Source organism: Gorilla gorilla, chromosome 9 (assembly GCF_029281585.2).
Source record: "Gorilla gorilla gorilla isolate KB3781 chromosome 9, NHGRI_mGorGor1-v2.1_pri, whole genome shotgun sequence".
Classification (NCBI taxonomy): domain Eukaryota; kingdom Metazoa; phylum Chordata; class Mammalia; order Primates; family Hominidae; genus Gorilla; species Gorilla gorilla.
Genome location: NC_073233.2, coordinates 97,643,118 through 97,663,199, shown reverse-complemented (window position 1 = coordinate 97,663,199; position 20,082 = coordinate 97,643,118). Strand labels below are relative to the sequence as shown.

Below are 20,082 nucleotides of genomic sequence, written 5' to 3'. Positions count from 1 at the left end.
TCCTTTTTAAATCATTTTTGGAAAATCATTACCCATGATGTATGGCATAGAATATATTCTCTGGTTTTTAATTACTTCTGAATGTCACAAAGTGAAATAATAGATGACAGAGTTGTCTAAATGAAGTTAAAATCAATGGAAGAAAGTAGAGATCTTGGGCTTCATGAAAAAACTTGGAGTAAAAAGACTCAACGGTAACCTGGAAATATTTTCTTTCTCTTCATCTAACAATATTATACTTATCCATGTGTTTTATTTATGAACCTATACTTTGAGGTAATCTTATTTGACCTCCTATGCTGTGCTTATCTTTGTAAATCTCATCTTATATACAAAATGCTCATGCATTATTAGAGTGCTGTTCTACAGTGAAATTTACAAGGGGATCAGGACAATGCTGGATCAATTAAATATTCAAATAGACATAACTGAATACTGACCCCTACCTCAAACCATACACAGTGCATTTCCACATGGATTCATGTTCTGAAGGTGAAGGGAACACAATAAAATATTCTCACACAGAAAGATTTCCTAACCAGGACAAAAAAGTAACAATTAAGAAGAAAAATTTAGTTAGTTTGTATCAAAAATGATGACTTCTGTGTTTCAAAATACACCATCCAAGAATTAAAATGCAAACCAAGAGTGGAGAAAAATATTTATCCCAACATATATGCAATAAAATACAATACATGTGATTAATGAATGTAATAAAAGAAAATGAACCCAATATAAAATTGGGAAAATATTTGAACAGCCGGCCACTGGGGCTGGAAGGTGGGGGCGGGCGCCTTGCTGAGGCGGACCCGGGGCACCACCACGCCGGGCGGCAAGCTGCTCCACTGCAGGCGCTTCAGGGGCAGGAGGCTGGCCTTCCGCGGGGCGGGGTCGCCAGAGCCCCAGGACCCTGGCAGCGGGGCAGGTGGGAGGCCGGCTCTTAGGGAGCCCTCCCGGGAGCCCGCGGCCTCTGGGCAGGGCAGCTTGTGCTGCTCTGCGCTCTCCCCTTCGCCCGCCTCCTGCGCCTGCCTCCCCACCCCCAGCCGCGCCGCCAGAATTTCCTGAGCCGCCAGGATTTTCTGCACCGCCAGCCGCCTCTTCCCCACGCACAGGGAGCTCTGGGGGCACACGGTCTGGCACGCGAGGGCCACGGCGGGGCTGTTAGAGGCTGGTGGTCATCCTGACCATGTGGTCCAGGGCGCCCCGGTCCTCCGGGCCACGCACGGAGCGCGGCGTCAGCGTGGACAGCTCGCAGTCCCTGAGCCTCTGCAGGCAGTCCTTGGAGCCCTCGGGCTTCCGCACCCTCTCGTGGAGCGGAGGCAGCTCAAGCTGGTACTTTTTCCCCAGCCGCTCCTGGCAGGGGCGCTCCAGGAGCCTCTGCGTGAGACGGACGTGTAAGTGGCCACTCCTCTGGCGACATCCAACGGCGGGGGCCCTCGCGTGGACACCCGCCCCTGCTAGCTCAGGGCTCGGATGCGATTGGTTCGACCCTGCATGGCGGCTTTCAACCCGAACGCGTCCATCCTTCAAGGCCAAGACCCAGGACATAGTTCAGCAAGTAGTTGGTGATGATAGCGTGCCCTGACTGGGCCAGAACAGCCTCTTTAGTAAAACAGCGCAGGAAAGTCATGAAACAGATGCTCAGCTCCTTTCTTCATTTTCACTTTAATTCCGTGATGCCTCTGTGTCCGTCTGACGACATCTCTCCTGGGGTCTGGGACTCTGCTGGTCTTCAATGCCTACTGAGAAGGGTTCCTGGCCATCATCAGGCATGAAAACCTCAAAGCCCTCCTTCCTCAACGTGGGATCCCTGGGCCAGCGGCATCAGCCTCACCAGGAAACCTGTTCTTCTGCTCATTCTTGGGCCCCACCCCAGGCCTATTCAAAGAAAGACTCCAGGGCAGGGCTTGGCAGCCTGTGTTTCCACCAGATCTGTGTTAAAGCTCAAATGAACCGGCCCAGGTGATGCTGACGCAGGAAGCGCAAGGCTGAGAGCCAGTGTCTAAGGCAACTGTGCCCATGGGGCCAGGGGCAGCTCCTGCCTGTGCAGCTATGATTAGGGTTGCGTTCCCCTCCCTGTCCTGCCAGTTGACTTCAATGTGGGGGCACTCAGCTAAGGCCACCACGGTATATCCACAAAGCCGTGGTAGCAGGCGACATTAAGGCCTGTCTAGCCATTGTGGTCAGTCCCCTGCGCCTTCTCAACGCTCACCCCCCGCCGCACCAACCTCTGCAGCAGCCCCATGCCTCCAGGACACCCTCCTCCAGGACGCCCTCCTCCAGGAGGCTCTCCACGCCCTCGACGCCCTCCTCCAGGACGCCCTCCTCCAGGACGCCCTCCTCCAGGACGAACCTCCTCCAGGACGCTCTCCACGCCCTCGACGCCGTGCTCCTCCTCCTCCTGGAAAGGGTAGAAAGAGTCGTCCCAGGCGATGCTGCGGGTGTCGGGCAGACTGGAGAAGTCCTGGAACTCTTTGTAGTCAGCGCGGTCCTCCTCGACCTGTGTGCCTAGGAGTGGGGACGGCGGTGGCGGGGTCATGCAGCGCGCCCCGCCACCCTGCGGCTGGGTCCCAGCCAGCAGCACCACGCCGGCGGCCGGAGGCGTGGGCGGGAGGCCTAGGCTCTGTCCCGGAAAGCCTGGTGCGTGCCAAGGTCCCTGCTTCTTGCTTCTGCGTCCCCAGGGAATCCCTAGCTCCCGCCCCCAGCCCGGTGGAAACCTCCCTTCTTTTACATTATTAAGTTTGTTTTTATTTCAATTTTTTAGGACATTGATAAAATCACTTTCAGATTTTTGAGATTAAAAATTAAATAATTTTCAAGTTTACCCTTTTTAAAAATTTTCACTATTTTAATACTTTTATTTTTTGTATATTTTAATTATTGTAATTTATATCTTCAATTATTAGGGAAGAATTTTAGGAAAGTCTTTTCACATAATAAAGTCTAAGTAATTAACTATTATTTATTCTCTCCTCTATCTCAAATACGTACTTTAAACTTTTAGAACACTTTATGTTTTGAGACTCTTGTTACTTATGTGACATTTTAACTATTATTCTTCACTCTTCTAGCGAATTTTTAATGTCATTCAAAGGGTACATCTTTCTATAGTGAGAATTAAACATAGTTCTCAAAAATATTCTCAAGTATTAGGAATTTCACCTTCCAATGGCATGTTAAGTATGTTCTCCTTCCCTTCTAATGCATATTCCCCACACCCCGCCCCCTGCTAATTTTGTATTTTAAGTACAGACAAAGTTTTACCGTGTTGAACAGGCCAGTCTTGAACTCTTGACCTCAAGTGAGCCACCTGCCTAGGCCTCCCAAAATGCTGGGATTACAAAAACAGCAACTACATGCTGGAATGATGACTGGGAACTTGTCTAGAGTCTCCATTGATTATCTTCCTCATAACAAGGCAGAAAGCCTTCCTCAGAATTATCTGGACTGACATTACTCATTGTCCAGACCTGTTAACAGACTCCTGGAACCAGAGCTGTGAGTCTCAAATGTGCTCCTTCAATAATGCAGTAGAAGGCCTGAGTTTCCACATAGTGGTATCCTTGAATGCCTGGAGACTTTTAAGGCATAAGAACGTACTGATCCTATGAACTGTATGTTTTGTAAAATCTCAGGTTATGTGAGGTGTTTGGACAAATTAAGTTTCAGGGTGATATCCACTATTGAGACAGAAAATTAGTCTAAAGAATTAAGACCTCAAAGTCCAGAATGAGAAAAATTGTTTTGCTTAGAGCCTCCTTATAATTGTCTTACTTGTTTTATAGATGTAAGCACTAGAGGACAAGCTCTACCTGATATAGCTGGCCTAGACATATGCAGATTCATTAACTGTAGAAGAAAGAATTATACCTTTCAGGTAAAATGGCTACAAAAAATAATTAGTTGCTGTTTTTGAGACAAGTTCTCACTCTGTCACCCAGGCTGGAGTGCAATGGCACAATCAGAACTCACTGCAGTTTTTTATAGTCCTGGACTCAAGCAATCCTCCCAACTCAGCCCCTGAGAAGCTGGGACAACAGGTGCACACCACCACTCAAGGCTAATTTTCTGTTTATTTTTTGGTAGAGATAAGGTCTTACTATATTGCCCAGGCTGATCTCAAACTCCTGGCCTCCAGTGATTTTTCTGCCTTGGCTTGCCAAAGCACTGGGATTGTAAGTATGGCCACTGTAACCAGCTTTAGATCAATTTTATTTAATACAGATAGCTTCCCAATTAAAAATATTTTATTAGAATTCTCTTAATTCAGCAAAGCAATGTAATTACTGACCCAGTCTTCACTTATTTTCAGCTTACATGCAGGAACAAAATTACCTTTATTTTTCAGTTTGTTTTATTTTATATTTTCAAGGTGCACAATATGTTGTTTTGAGATACATGTGCATAAGGAAATGATTACTATAATGAAGAAAATTAACAAATTGATCATATCACTTAGCTCTGCTTCTTTTTTATGATAAGAACATCAAAAATCTAGTCCCTCAGAATATTTCCCAAAAACAATACAAGATTATCTATTATACCTACAGGTTGTACATCAGATTCATTTATTCTACATTACTGCACCTTTACAACTTTTGCCCTTCATTTACCTATTTTCTTCCCACCAATGTAACCACCTTTTTTAATGTATTAAACTTATAAAAATAGATTTCAAATATGAATGGGACCGTGAAGTATTTTTCTCTGTGTGTCTGTCTTATTTCACTTAGGAAACCTCCCATTTACATGTCTCCTAAATTTAGTACAGAAATAAAGTGCTAGTCAAGAATGTGTCTCCGTTTCGTTAGATTAATTTTTTTCCAAGTTATCCTCTTTATCAATTTTTACTTTTTGTATTATAGAAGAGTGAACATTCTTGTATTAAAAAAAAACTGTAACCAGACTATTGATAAATAACTTCCTTTAGGGATAAAAATCTCAGGAAGTTCAAGATTTATGTATTAATGATTGACGATGTTCTTAGTGGTCTCTCTTTGATTTATTTCAATTGTAAGTAATTCTTGGTGATATTCTAACATAAATTCTGACAGGTGAAGAGAATAAATAAAGTAAGTATCTCTAGGAGAATCAATACAATAAGATTATCTTGGTTAAATGGCTAAGAAAATATGATAAATAGACACAAAAACTGTTTCATCTTCCAAAATCAGAGTCAAATACTAAGTGATCGTAAAGTAGCTAATTCTGTCTTTCTGCCAAAGTGAATCTGAGCTAAATTAGAAGAATGTCAGGAATAATTTTTCCTTGAAATCTAGCAACAAATAATGTAATAAATTATGAGGCTTTGACTGTTGCATAGAGTTTTAGCATCAACAGAAAAGCTCACAAAACATAGGTGAAAATCAAAAAGGAGTGCTGGGTTGGAGCCCTAAGGTGAGTAATTTTATCATCTCAGATCACTTGGAAAAAAGCAGCGAGTCCAAAAGAAGCTGGTGATAAGCCTTCTGTCTGCTAACCCCTAATGTTCTGCATGAAATATGTGGAGGCAGAAGAGAGACAGTTTATTATAGTCTACATGGTATAGAGTGAAGGAATAAGAGAATATTTCTGATAAGTATTTTCAAAATTTGGAGAATCATTCCTATCCAAATCATTCATTTAAGGGACTAAAATACAAATAAGATGTTTCTTGCCACATAACCCCCAGCTAGCCAGGCTCTAAAAAGGACAACACTGGACACCTCGACAGTGGTAAAAAGCAGGGTTTACTCACTCTTGAATAACTAAGAACTGGTGCTAACCTTAGGCAGCAGCTTATCTATTTGGTTGAGGTTCAGCTTTGTTTCATTGAACAAATCTCTTGGGTTATTTTCAGTTGTGCCAGTCATTTAATTTGTTTTCTGAATCAAATGATAAGAATAAATATGGTTTAGAGTGTAAACAGCATTCCCAGATACATTACAACTTGGTGTCCCATCTGCCTAATTTTGTAGCTATAGGACGGGAATAAAAGCATTGTGAGGAACACCAGGTGCTTTCCTTAAAGCCAAATACTCTTGTCCCTCCTACTTTTCTTCTGGCTTTCCTGCTGCATGGGACATGGCAATAAATGGGAGTTTCCTGCACACAGAGGTAAAATTCACTTGTTGAAGATGTCAGTCTTCTTCTTGACCAACTCCTATATTGGTACAGACATGTGAGAGAAATGCACCTTCTGAATCATTTCAAATTCATGGTCTTTGTTAGAGCACATAAGCCGGTGCCCTAGGAGATGTAGCTATTACATTCTATTATAGAATTTTCCATTCTCTATCATCTGGATTCTTATTTAAAATGTAACCAAAGTTTGTTCTTTCTACTGCATAAGAAGGTTTATACCACTTTATGCTTAGCAAGTAATTAAATTTATATGTCAGTTTAAATAAGGACAGCCTCCATTATTCTAAGTCCTGTTCCTGTTCCCCATCATCTTATATAGGAACCTTCCTCTTTCGATAGTTTATATGAAAAAACCTAAGACAATTGAAATCAACCCTGTAAAAATTATGCTACAATTATTTTAAACCCTAACATAATAGTGTTATCTTTGATATGAATCTGAAAATCAATTTATTTCTTATCTTTTGATAGATATTCATTAGTATGTTCTGTCCTATTTTGTTACTTATATTTTGGAAAAGTTTCTTAATGTTAGAATAGTATTTATACGTATTAACTCCTCTACTTGTCCATTTACTCATCTTATTTACTGTGTAATCCATTATAAAAATTGCATTGAATAATTGTAATATATTAGCAAAGAAGACAAATACTGCCATTGCCCCCTTGGAATTTTCAATCTGGTAGTAATAAGTATAAGAGTTTTCTCAGTATTATAACCTGATATAATATATTCAGAGAAGATGTAATAGCAGAGCAACCCAGCACTGAAAAACTGTTGTATGAACTGAAATGTGATTAATAACTAGAATGTTGAGAAATAATAAAGTCTGTGAGGTCGACTTAACTTGCTCAGACTTAAAAAGAAAATAAGCACTCTTTTTATTCTTTGTAAGATAAGATATCCACCACTTCATTATTCTACCCCAGCCCGGTTCAAATATACAACTAAGACAAATGATTTACAGTGTGTACAAACTGAAAACATACTCTCTGAAAAAGAAATCAGATTAAAAAAAGAACTTACATTGTATGATTTTATTTAACTGAATGCAAAAACATAAAAAGTAGATTAAGTGTTCTGAAGGAATGGGGGAGGGTGAAAGGAGAATTAATGTTAATGTGTATTGGGATTCTTCTGGAAGTGATAAAAGCGCACAGGCAGTAGAGAGCTCTGATGGCTGCTCAAGTGTGATATACTAACAATCTCTGAATTAAATACATTAGAACATGACTTTCACAGTAAATGAATGAATCTCAACAAAACTAGTACAAAAAAACCCATTATTGAAGTTCTAGTAAAGATTCCACAACAACTTATTAATTAAAATAGTTTAATTAACAAAAGTACACATTCAAGGTGGTTATCCCATTTATAACCATATAGTAATTACATTCCATGAAGTTACAATGAGCTCACAGGCTCTCACACATAGTGTCTTAGGACAGCATTTGCGTTATATGTGGGAGGTCACAATAAATCATCATGAAACCAACTTTTCATGTACAACCAAAGCAAAAGAAAGGCCTCAGAGGGGACGAGAAGGAGGAAGGAGGAAAACCATAGATAAGAGAACCTTTAGAAACATCAAAAAAACTCACAGATCCATTATCATAATCCAGAAACACCCCAACCCGACCCAGAGGCCTTTGCACATACTGAATTAAAGGTGGAGAGTTGGTGGAGAGACTATAGTGATTGCTCGTTTTTGAGGAAATTAAAAAAAATCTTTCATCAGAATCAATAACGAAATCGGCATCTGCAGTCCTGGAATCTCGACAGACTCCCAGAATCCAGTTGGAGGAGAGGGTCACATCCACCTCCCAGTAATGCTTGCCGGAGGTGAATGCTTGCGCTCCCCACACAGCAAAGCTGTCCACTCCCTGGGGATCCGTGGGAGCACTGAGATGGTCATCTCCAAATATCACATATCTCACATCCTCAGAAAGGCTTATATAACAAGGAATCATTTCCGTGCTCAGAGCATTATCCACTGACAAGGAAAAAATATTATATTAGTGAGTGTTATGAGGGACAGAGGCTCTGTGGCCCAATTATTCACTTCATTTGCTCTTCTTGCAAGAAAATACAGAAAAAAGGAAGCCAAGAGGGTTCAGCCCCATGCATCCATGAAGATGAAATGTTATTACACCTCTACAGCACATACAACTATGTATTATTCCTTAAGTAATAGAGAAAAAATGTGACCGTATCACTGGGGAAATAATGATTTAATGTCTACATCTGCATAGTTTGTTTCAGAACATATCTAAAATTTTTTTTTCTTCAATAGAAAACTCTTCTTGTATTATTTGTCTTTAAGATCATCAACAGGTAGACATCAATTTGCTGTGATGTGATTATTTATTGGAATGTAAGTTATGCCTGTTACAGTCTCAAACATCAAAAATTTGGTAGAAATTAACACATGTAAAATTTATAAGTTTCTGAAAAGAATACTCTGGCTTTACATTATCTGTTTAGCTCCTGATTCAATCTAGTCTGGGTTCCTGCCCTCTGCTACCTAGACCTGCTCTCTAGAATGGGCCTAACATGGTTAAGCCATGTTCACAGATCCCTCACCTTTCACTTGTTACGAGGTGTATCTGATGGCATTAGAATTGTCCTGATTATGGATATTTTAGCCATTTTCTTTTGTTGATCAAAATGTTCTGATTTTGTAAATAATAAAGGTTACTTGTAGAATGCATGTAAATGCACATAGAATAGAAATAATTAAAAACCATTATGCCAAATCTAAGCCTTCAAAATTGAATTAAATTGAATAAACATGAAATACTGATGCCGCCATGAGAACTAGTGTCTTCATAACTACATGATCTGAATATTTTGTCCTCTTATTCTGCAGATAAAGTATGTATCTTGCTTTACATTTTCATCAAACTGTAAGTCAGGAAATTGAATTTTGATCATTGTAATATTACTATGAAGGTAGAGACGATGCACATGTTTTGGAAAACTATGTATTACCTACATGTCAAAACTAATACAACTTAAATGGGAAAAGCCTCAACCAAGGGACCCAATAAGGAAATAATTTGAGGCTGGACTGCCAAGCAGCTGGCTCTTACCTCTGAAGTTGTTGAGCATGACTAGGACTCCAGTTATGCACCATGAAGTGAGCTCCGGGTTCACTGGCTGGGGCTTTTGCATCTGTGCCAGATCAGTTCTGCAAAAAAAATGGCCTCAGTTATATTTCCAGGCCCAGAGCTAATCACACGGTCATACAAAGATATCACATTTTCATATAAGATGTTTCCTCAGAATTCTGCCAGTTTTGGTTAACTGGGTGTACATTTTATTCCACACTCTAGGGGCAATAAGGATGTTACTTTTTCTAAACTTTACTTCCTTAAAAACCCAATTTCCCCAGATACATTATTCTCAGACATTATACAACTTCTAAAGTCATTAAAAGTCATTGCCTCCCTCTGCCCATCACACCCCTTGAGGGTATGCAGAAATCCTGGAAATATTTCAGAGAGCAGAAAACTCAGACAAAAACCTTTGGGACCTCAGCCTGCAGTTATCACTAGTGCTAGTCAGTGTCTAACAGAGAATGTTCACTGGGACAAAAGGCTTTAATCTTTTGTGCAAAACAAAGGAGTCTAATTCCAGCCTGAGAACCCTGCTGCTGAGGGGCCCGAGGCAACCATTTTCCTGAGGTCTTTCCTAGAACTGGGTGTGTGGTGATGGAGCAGGCCCGGGTCATTGATGCTTTTAGGAACAAAACATCCCTCCTCAGCCCATCCTTAGGGAATCTCTCTCCTCCCTCTCTCTCCTTTTTTTTTTTAACCTCCCACCCCTCTAGAGTAGAAGATGCCTCTATGATTCCTCAGAGTAATTTTGTATTAAGATCTGTGGGGTATTGATTTGCATTTCTTTGTAGGGACATGGATGAAATTGGAAACCATCATTCTCAGTAAACTATCGCAAGAACAAAAAACCAAACACTGCATATTCTCACTCATAGGTGGGAATTGAACAATGAGATCACATGGACACAGGAAGGGGAATATCACACTCTGGGGACTGTGGTGGGGTGGGAGGAGGGGGGAGGGATACCATTGGGAGATATACCTAATGCTAGATGACGAGTTAGTGGGTGCAGCGCACCAGCATGGCACATGTATACATATGTAACTAACCTGCACAATGTGCACATGTACCCTAAAGCTTAAAGTATAATAAATAAATAAATAAATAAATAAATAAACAAACCAAAAAAAAACAAAAAAACCCACAAAAATAAAAACAAACAAAAAAAGATCTGTGGGGTATGGTTGGTCAGGATGGATGGATTGGGAAGAACAAACTTCCGAATGGCAAATTGTTTTTATGTATATTTTAATTCATACAAATTTTAAGATGAAAACCTTCCAGACCAAAGAGAAGAAGACCTCAGGCCCTCTTTTGAAACAAAATTGGAAATAGCCACCGATAACGATGTTAGTAATCAAAATGTATGCATCCCCTTCATTCACAAGAGAACAAACTTTTCAGAAATAGCATTTTTTTAGTGTAAACTCACCTTGCTGATACATTTCTCACATCCTGCAAAAAAAAAAGATAATGTTAATTATGAGAGATTTTTCCTTCTGCATCTTTTCTCATGCTCTTGTTTCTTTCTGTTTTAATAATGTATATCTTTTTATTTCCTGCTAAGGAATCATTCAAGACTACATTAATAACAGAACCTCAACTAAACAATAAAAAGCTTCATCAGTGGGCATTAAGAAGAAAGGAGCTCAGCAAGAGACAGTGGAGTAAAGCAAAGATATCGAGGTTTCCAGTGTCATTAATTTCCTAATCTTACTTCCAAGGAAAGGTCTGACCACACATGACAATGATTAAAACAAAACAGAGAACCATATGAGAAACAGAGTACATGGACATTGATGAGCAGCTTTGACAAACCTTGCCCAGGCAAGGGGAAACCCCTCAATGTCTTCAGCAAATCACTGCTGTGTGGGACATCAGAGAGAGAAGGAACTAGGGCATATAAATGGAGTATTATTAACCTTCCCCTGGCCTAGAGTTCTAACGATTTTAGATGATCTCTCTGTGTGGATAGTACTCCAAATTATACTGAAGAGAACTTTGTTATATGTTATCTGCTAAAATGGCAAAAATTTCCCAAAGATTAACAAAGTATGCAGTAATACATGAATGGAGAAATGTAATGGTGGAAGTCAGACAGCATGTGTCACTTAGCTTAGAGCAGTGACATATGCAGGTGATATTTGCATGTCCTGGCAGCATTGTCCAGCAAAGGCTTCCTGTCTCTGAGGATGGACCCTCCCTCCTCACCTGGAGCAGCTCCACGTCAGGCATGTGGCATGTCTCCCACAGCTCTCTGTACGTGTCTTTCATCCTTTCTAAATGTTGGGTCATTCTCACTTGACTGTCTTGTAGTTGTTGGAAAAGCTCTTCTGCTTCTCTTTCCAGTGCCTGCAGATGCCGTTGTTCCTCCTCATCGAGAAATATAGGCATCTTTTGATATTGAATAGTGATTATCCTCTTCCTTACTGACACATAGTCCTGCAGAGACGTTTGGTTAAAAGGATTACATGTTCTCACTCTCAATAGAAAACTTCAAATAATTATATGCTGGGTGTAATCAAGCAACTTATAAACTTTCTGCCTCACTCTTGCAAGGAGTCTTGAATATTTGCTATCTTCTTCTGTCCATCTTTTTCAATGTTCCTATTCTCTCTCCCTCTTCAAATCAAACCTACATAAAGACTCCTGGTTTCTGTCACTGTGATGCTTCTTCACAGTTGTTACTGAGTCAATTGTATCCTCTATTAATCTCTCTTTTAGGATTTTTCCATGTCTGCTTCGCCTGCATGTTAAAAAACATTTAGCCATACACCATATTATGCAGTTTTTTTTACTTTTACCATATTTTTACTCTATATACTATTCTATTTCTTTCGTCTTCCTCACACCCAATCTTAGTGAAATGTTGTCTCATCTAAAGTGTCTGAAAAGGTTTATACCAACCTTCAAATTTGAACTAGAATACACATCATGCCATTTATCCAATATACTAGAATTCATTTGGCTAGCTTGTGTGGGCTTCTCTGTTTGCAACTCGTATTATATCAATTGAAATCACTACATTTTCTTGGGATAAAATCACTATCTTTTAACGGGTAGTTTGAATTTAGCTAAAAAGAATAAGCTAACATTGTGTTTATTTGCATGAAAACAAAGAAAACATTTTCATTCTTACCTTTAACGAATGAAATGTGCTAGTTTCCTGATTTAGATTGTTTCGTGTCTCTTGATTGATTTTCCATAAATAGTCCATTTCCTTTATAAGTTTCTCCTGCAAAAGAAGCAAGAAGCTTAGCAATGATGAAGACAGTAGATTTCATCCCCTTTTCAATTAAAAAAAGGCTGTAATTGAAAGAAACATAAATTAAGTTAGAGTGAAGTGGTCAGATTTTTCCAAGTTAAACAAATATGATTCTAATAATTTGGATGTGAAAAGTGATAGAAACATAATAGAGAGTTTTAAGGGACCCTTCAGATAATATCATCAATTTTCTGAGAAACTGGCTTTTACATAACCTGACTTTGAAAAGTGTTCTTGGTGCTGGCCACCAGCTCCACAGCTCCATTCTATATGTTTGAACAATGTTTCTAAGGATACCTCCTTTAGTGAAGTCTCAACACAGCTGTGATTAGAGTGCCAAATTAGCCAGCAACATTGAAAGGACACATTTATGTGTTATGATTGACATGGAATAATCACCACCTCCACCATCTGCATTCTCATCACCATCATTATCACAGGCCCTCATCATTCTTATTTGGGATTCTGTATAATTCGAACTGCCTTAGAGGCATCACGTACCCTGCATTCCTCAGCAGCCCATCCTATTGGGCTGTGGCTGTGAGCCATGTGCTCTGGTGACTCAGAGCAGGGCCCACAGAGCAATCTCTTGTCAGCCTCACAGAAGAGCTCCTCAGTCTCCTCATGGAGCACACAGATATTGTCTGAGCTGTTGATGTTCTGAGGTCTGGTCTGTCTGGCTAGGGAAGCCAGCTTTTTGAGTACCACATTGGTGTTGAAGTTGGGCTTCTCTGAGATTTTTCTGCACGAAGGGCAGCGCATTGGTGCTCTGCCTTCTTCTGAGCAGAGGCAGAGGCAGGGCCTGCAAAAACTGTGCCCACAGTCAATGGTGACTGGGTCTATGAAGTAGTTCACGCAAATGCAGCAAATGAGCTCATTCTGGAAGACTTGCAGGTCGTCTGAATCCATGTTTCTGGAAATTAAAAAAAAAAAAAAGTGAGAATTTCTTTCTCTTATTTTTATTTGCCCCGATGAAAAGGAAAAAAAGGCCGGTGGACAATTTTCCTTGTCAACTTGAGCTCTGTGCAGTATGTCTAATAAGTTAGCTCCAGCACAAACTGAGACATAGTAAATTCAAACATGCTGGATTTATAAAGTTTTCCCTCAATAGCCATTGAAGATTCGGTCAAGGACTCCCTGAGAACCAAGATCCTAAGATGTTCAAGTCTCTTATTAGTAAATGGTGTGAATTTGTATGTAACCTAAACCTATCCTCCTGAATACTTTATGTCTAGATTACTTTGAATGCCTAATACAATGTAAATGCTGTATAAATACTTGTAATGCCATACTGTTTAGGAACAGCAAGAAGATTAAAAATATGTACATGTTTGGCAGGGTGCGGTACTCATGCCTGTAATCCCAGCACTTCGGGAGGCCGAGGCGGGCAGATCACGAGGTCAGGAGATCGAGACCATCCTGGCTAACACGGTGAAACCCTGTTTCTACTAAAAATACAAAAAATTAGCAGGGCGTGGTGGCACGTGCCTGTAGTCCCAGCAATTCGGGAGGCTGAGGCAGGAGAATCACTTGAACCCAGGAGGTGGAGGTTGCAGTGAGCCGAGATCGCACCACTGCACTCCAGCATGGGTAATGGAGTGAGACTCTGTCTCAAAAAAAAAAAAAAAAGTACATGTTCAGTACAGCTGCTTTTTTCTCCCGGTAAATATTTTTTATTTGAGATTAGTTGAATCCACGGGTATGAAACTTATGGATATGAACAACCGTGATACAAATGAGAAAATGAGACAACAGTCCTCACGGCATTTTTGTTAAACAAGCCGTGCTCTCAGTCATTCCCAGTTACCTAGACAAGCTTAAAGCCTGGGTGGAGGGTAAAAGCTGGGATGATTTCTGAGCCACTTATGTAAGCTAATTAACGAAGAAGCACATTCTGAATGTCATCCTGTCTCTGTCATTCTATCTCTCTCAATAATTCCATGATGATAATATATGAAAGACACTTAGTATCTATGGTATTATTCTATACTCCCTGCCTCCAAACTCACCTATGAAGTTTGCTCAGACAATTATAAATAAAGTAGCTTTTATCTAAGATTGAGTAATCAGAGTGGACTGTCAACTCCTAAAATTATCAATCATTAAATTTGTCCTTTTAACTTTAATATCAAAACTCTTCCTTTCAATACATTAAATGTAAATAATATCTATTATTTTTAATTAGGAAAGTTTTTTCCCATAGTCAATTCTGATGATTAGAGAGAACACTTTCACATTCTGAAATAGCCAATATTTCAACTATAATTAACAAGAATTAATCAACAACTAATTATCTTCTAAAATAACAAAGACAGTGAAGATATGTATTAGGTTTTCCACTCTACACTAGAAAATCCAGAAATGCCGTTAATGGAAGCATGGCTGCCAATTCACCTTTCCCCTTAGTGACTTGGAAGTTGCAGCTTCTTGGGAGCCCTTGCCAGTTGGTTAGATCTATTGATCTATTTTCTTTCTTTCTTTTTCTTTTTTTCTTTTTTTTTTTTTTTGTTGCTGTTGTTGAGATGCAGTCTCACTCTGTTATGCAGGCTGGAGTGCAGTGGCGCGATCTCAGCTTACTGCAAGCTCCACTTCCCAGGTTCAAGCAATTATCCTGCCGCAGCATCCCGAGTAGCTGGTATTACAGGTGCCCACCACCACGCCAGGATGATTTGTTTGGATTTTTAGTACAGACCGGGTTTCACCATGTTGGCCAGGCTGGTGTCTAACTCTAGACCTCAAGCGATCTGCCTGCCTTGGCCTCTCAAAGTGCTAGGCTGCAAACATGAGCCATCATGCCCAGCCGATTAAATCTATTTTCAACAGCTTGCAAATCTAGTCTGCAAACTGCAAATTTTGAAGAGACAGCAAATAAGACCTTTGCAACAAGAATTTTCAAAGTAATTCAACATTTTTAACATTTCCTTTGGCGTACATTACAACCATTACTACATGCCCACATTCTAGTGAACATTTTGGGTATTTTATGGGTTCTATCATTGCATGAAACTATGGAAATATATCTTTTCACACTTAAGAAAAATCTAACAATACAGAAAACAGTCACATAAAAGGAATCAAATAGCAAGGGAACACAAACCATACCTTAGAAATTGAAGATACTTTATATTGATTTTCTGTAAAATCACTAAGACAGTTACTTGTTTGCTTAGAAAAGACCCAAGCATGCTGCCAGGTAAATTTAAGGTATTTTGAAGAGAAAAAGTGAGCATGATGGGTTTACTGCAAATTTTATACTCACAAGGTTACTATGAATGGTCTCAGTCTAGAAGCTCTGTAGATATCCAGATTAGAAGTCACTCCTGGCTCTTCAAAGCCCAGCAGCCACAAATCCAGTGGGTCCTCACTGAAGGAGGGAGAAATCTCTGGACAAGCATCCTTTTAAAGTGTATGGGCCCAGGGAAGACCACACCCACTTCCTGAGATGGATTGGATTGCATAGAAAGGGATAAATTGGCTGATTAGGTTTATAAAGTATTGAAAACCAGACTTGAGGGCTCAAAGCTCAACAGACAAGTTTGGAATGAGACGCAAGAAAGTTGACTTAACACAGTTTATTCAAAGCAATATTTTAAGTAGCTGGGCGGGGTGGCTCATGCCTGTAATCCCAGCACTGTGGGAGGCCCAGGAGGGTGGATCACGAGGTCAGGAGTTCAAGACCAGCCTGGCCAAGATAGTGAAACTCCATCTGTACTAAAAATACAAAAAATTAGCCGAGTTCGGTGGCAGGCACTTGTAGTCCTAGCTACTTGGGAGGCTGAGGCATGAGAATCACTTGAACCTGGGAGGCAGAGGTTACACTGAGCCGAGATAGCACCACTGCACTCCAGCCTGGGTGACAGAGCGAGACTCTGTCTCAAAAGAAAAAAAAAAAGAAATATTTTAAATACAACAATTATTTCATTAAATATTATCACTTGCTAACTTTTTTTTTTCTTTTGAGACAGTATCTCGCTCTGTCGCCCAGGCTGGAGTGCCAGGGCTTGGTCTTAGCTCACTGCAACCTCTGCCTCTCCAGTTCAAGTGATTCTCCTGCCTCAGCCTCCCAAGTAGCTGGGATTACAGGCACCTGCCACTAAGCCCAGCTAAGTTTGTATTTTTACTAGAGACAGGGTTTCACCATGTTGCTTAAGCTGGTCTCGAACTCCTGACTTCAGGTGATCTGCCCACCTTGGCCTCCCAAAGTGCTGGGATTACAAGCGTGAGCCACTGCACTGGGCCACATGCTAACTTTAAAATTTTGTTTCTCACTCTGTTTTAAAATTGTAGTTGCTTACCTGCCTAGCCGTTATTTGTCTGAATATGTTCAAAGATAAAACATTAATTGGGATTACCAAAACATCTGTGCTGTGTAACTCTGTTGTTTAAAAAAGTATAGCAAGGAACTCAATTGTGTTTCACATAATTGTATATATAATGGTTGATAGAATTAGTTGTATCAGCCTGATTTTCTTATCGTCTATTTTATGGCTATTTTATGTCTTATAGTCTATTTTATGACTATTTCCTAATGATTGTTTTGTATGAAACTAACATCTATTTTTTATTCATCCACCTTTTTGAATAATTTTAAAAGTGATACTTTACATATATATGTACATAACTATAACAATGTTATGTATTCATATTTTTAAAATTATATAATAATTATTTACACAATAATAATTATTATTATTACTTTTTTTTAAGACGCAGTCTCCCTCTGTCACCCAGGCTGGAGTGCAATGGCATGATCTCAGCTCACTGCAACCTCTGCCTCCGAGGTTCAAGTGATTCTCCCGCCTCAGCCTCCCGAGTAGCTGGGATTACAGGTGTCTGCCACCGTGACTGGCTAATTTTGGTATTTTTAGTAGAGATAAGGTTTCACTGAGTTGGCCAGGCTGGACTCGAACTCCTGATCTCAGGTGATCTGCTATTATCATTTTAGACTTCAAGTCTTTTTCAAACCAGTTTTTCTGTTCCAAATTGGAGACTTTTTCTTAAGAAATAATTGAAGAAATGAAAATACTATGACAAAATATAGAACTTTGTGACAGTTCTTGGACACTTTAGCAATATATAGCTATTACTTTCAAAAAGATTAATATAATTCACAATATTATCAGAAATCCATGGAGAGCGTATGCTTCAGTGTACCAGATAGAGCAATGGGCATAACCAAGGTGTCAATTGTTATGCTACTGTGAGCAGCAGAACAATAGCAAAAGGGTTCCATCTAATCATTTCAACATGGAAGCAAACTTCTTATTAGGATTTCTTGCTAATATCAAAATATTCAGCTAAAAAAATTTTATTTCCTGGGAAATGATATAAAATATCAATAAGCATGGTAAAATACACTATCACTATGGAATGCCATAATTAGTGCATGAGATAAACACAGGGTTTCACAGAAAGATAAAGTCTTTGAATGTTCACAAAGAGATTCTCAGATTATTTGAATAATATTTAATAAACCTAGAGTTGACCCTTGAACACCATGGTGGTTGGGGTGTCAAGATCTCATGTAGTCAGAAATCAGCATATAATGTTTGTCTTTCTCAAAACTTAGCTATCAATAGCCTACTGTTGACTAGAAGCCTTAATGATAATATTCACAGTTGATTAACGCATATTTTATATGTTATATGTATACTGTATTTTTACAATAAAGTTAGCTAAAGGAAAGAAAATATTAAGAAAATAAAAAGAAAATATATTTAATATTCATTAATGGAAAACTAAATATAATTAGTGGAAGTGGATCATTATAAGGGTTTTCATCCTCATCATTTTCATGTTGAGTAATCAGAGAAGGAGGAGAAAGAGGAGGGGTTGGTCTTGCTGTCCCAGGGGTGTCAGAAGCAGAAGAAACTCCAATTATAAGTGACTCACAGAGTTCCAACCAGTGTTATTCAAGGGTCAACAGTAAATATAGGTCAAAAGCTTTAAAACTATATTCTCTGATTTTCTAAATAAAATTAAACTACATTACATAAAAACATTTAATAGGAAATTTCTTGGAATTTCAGGCAGGTAAATTGGGGCGGGGGTGCTGGAAACTATATACTAGATAAACCATTGTACTATTGGATTTCCACATAATTCACATATGTGATTAACACTTATATAATGAGAGAGGCAGTGCTTAGAGATGTAGCAGAAAAGGTAGCATAGGGTAGTTCAAGATGGGACCGACATGCATGGCTGAAGAATCTGTATGGATCATTTACTGATTCAAACATAAAATGAATACTATGAAGAGAAGAGATGAAATGAAATTACATATACATTCTGAAAGAAGTAAAGATTTCCTGATGGAAAAGTAAAACAAATAATATTAAAGACACTCCTAAGCACTAAGAAAGAAATTGGCTCTGTGTTAAAGGAAGAGGTATCATGAGCTTAATTATTGATAAGTCATTTTGATTCTTTAAAGATGATATCCTTAAGGATAGTACTTACAATACTTTTTTCTTCAAAATATCAAGTGCCTACTGTGTCTTAATAAACATTCTAAGCCAATGCAGAAATGAACAAATGAGACGGATTTTCTTGCACCTAAAGAGCTAATGAGGTTGCAGGGTGAGAAACACAAGACAACAAGTCAAAATACAACATTGAAAAAGTGAAGCTGGCACAGTGGCTGTGGCCTGTAATACCAGCACTTCAGGATTCTGAAGCAGGAGGATCACTTGTGCTTAGCAGTTCAAGACCAGCCTCACCAACAAAGTGAGAGCTCTTTTCTCTAAGAAAAGAAACAAAATTAGCTGGGGTTGTGGCATGTCCCTGTATTCTCAGACACTGGCTTAGGTGAGAGGATTGCTTGAACCTGGGAAGTCAAGGTTGCATTGAGCTGGTATTGCACCACGCTTAAGCCTGGATGACAGAACAAGACCCTGTTTCGAAAAGAAAAAAAAAATTGATAGAGTGACGCATTGTGATAAGTGCTTTAGAGAAAAATACAGCAGGAAAGGAAAATAAAGAATCATAGACAAAAATTGATTTTTGTTTTGTTTTGTTTTTGTTTTTGTTTTTGAGACAGAGTCTCGCTCTGTCACCCAGGCTGGAGTGCAGTGGCGCAATCTTGGCTCACTGCAAGCTCCGCCTCCCGGGTTCACGCCATTCTCCTGCCACAGCCTCCCAAGTAGCTGGGACTACAGGCGCTCGCCACCACGCCCAGCTAATTTTTTTTTTTTGTATTATTAGTAGAGACAGGGTTTCACCGTGTTAGCCAGGATGGTCTCAATCTCCTGACCTCGTGATCAGCCCACCTCGACCTCCCAAAGTGCTGGGATTACAGGCGTGAGCCACCGTGCCTGGCCCAAAATTGAATTTTTAATACCATGGTCAGAAAAGACATAGTATAGAATATATTTGGGCAGATACCTAAAGGAGGCTAGAAATGAAGGTGCGTGGCTATTTCATGTATTTCAGCTTTTTCCTAGCTTTTTAGGAAGCGATAACTACATTAAAAATATCTAAATATAAACTGATTATTTCTCCACACCGTATTTGCCCCCACTGTCTATTATGAAGCTTCTGATATAAAGGAGAAAGAATGAGAATACAGAAA

The 20,082-nt window shown here is 39.5% G+C and overlaps 1 protein-coding gene and 1 pseudogene across 1 annotated transcript; both read right to left on the bottom strand.

The window, feature by feature from the left end:
- Positions 1-447: 447 nt before the first annotated feature.
- On the bottom strand, positions 448-5,852 carry LOC101152460 (ankyrin repeat domain-containing protein 33B-like; annotated as a pseudogene).
- A 1,588-nt stretch (positions 5,853-7,440) lies between these two features.
- On the bottom strand, positions 7,441-15,882 carry LOC115932712 (putative tripartite motif-containing protein 64B). Its single transcript, XM_055355380.1, has 7 exons — positions 15,769-15,882; positions 13,011-13,422; positions 12,384-12,479; positions 11,456-11,686; positions 10,677-10,699; positions 9,217-9,314; positions 7,441-8,117 (listed from the first exon to the last, which is right to left on the bottom strand). Exons 2-7 carry the CDS (start codon positions 13,416-13,418, stop codon positions 7,624-7,626), a joined length of 1,350 nt encoding a protein of 449 aa, XP_055211355.1. The 5' UTR covers positions 13,419-13,422; positions 15,769-15,882; the 3' UTR covers positions 7,441-7,623.
- Positions 15,883-20,082: the final 4,200 nt, after the last annotated feature.

Excerpts from the sequence above, each read along its gene's own strand:
- LOC115932712 (XM_055355380.1), bottom strand. The coding sequence starts at position 13,418 with ATGGATTCAGACGACCTGCAAGTCTTCCAGAATGAGCTCATTTGCTGC. Across the intron at positions 12,480-13,010 it reads GGGCTGCTGAGGAATGCAGG|GAGAAACTTATAAAGGAAAT; the intron begins GTACGTGATGCC and ends CTTCTTTTGCAG. Across the intron at positions 8,118-9,216 it reads CATGCTCAACAACTTCAGAG|TGGATAATGCTCTGAGCACG; the intron begins GTAAGAGCCAGC and ends TTTCCTTGTCAG.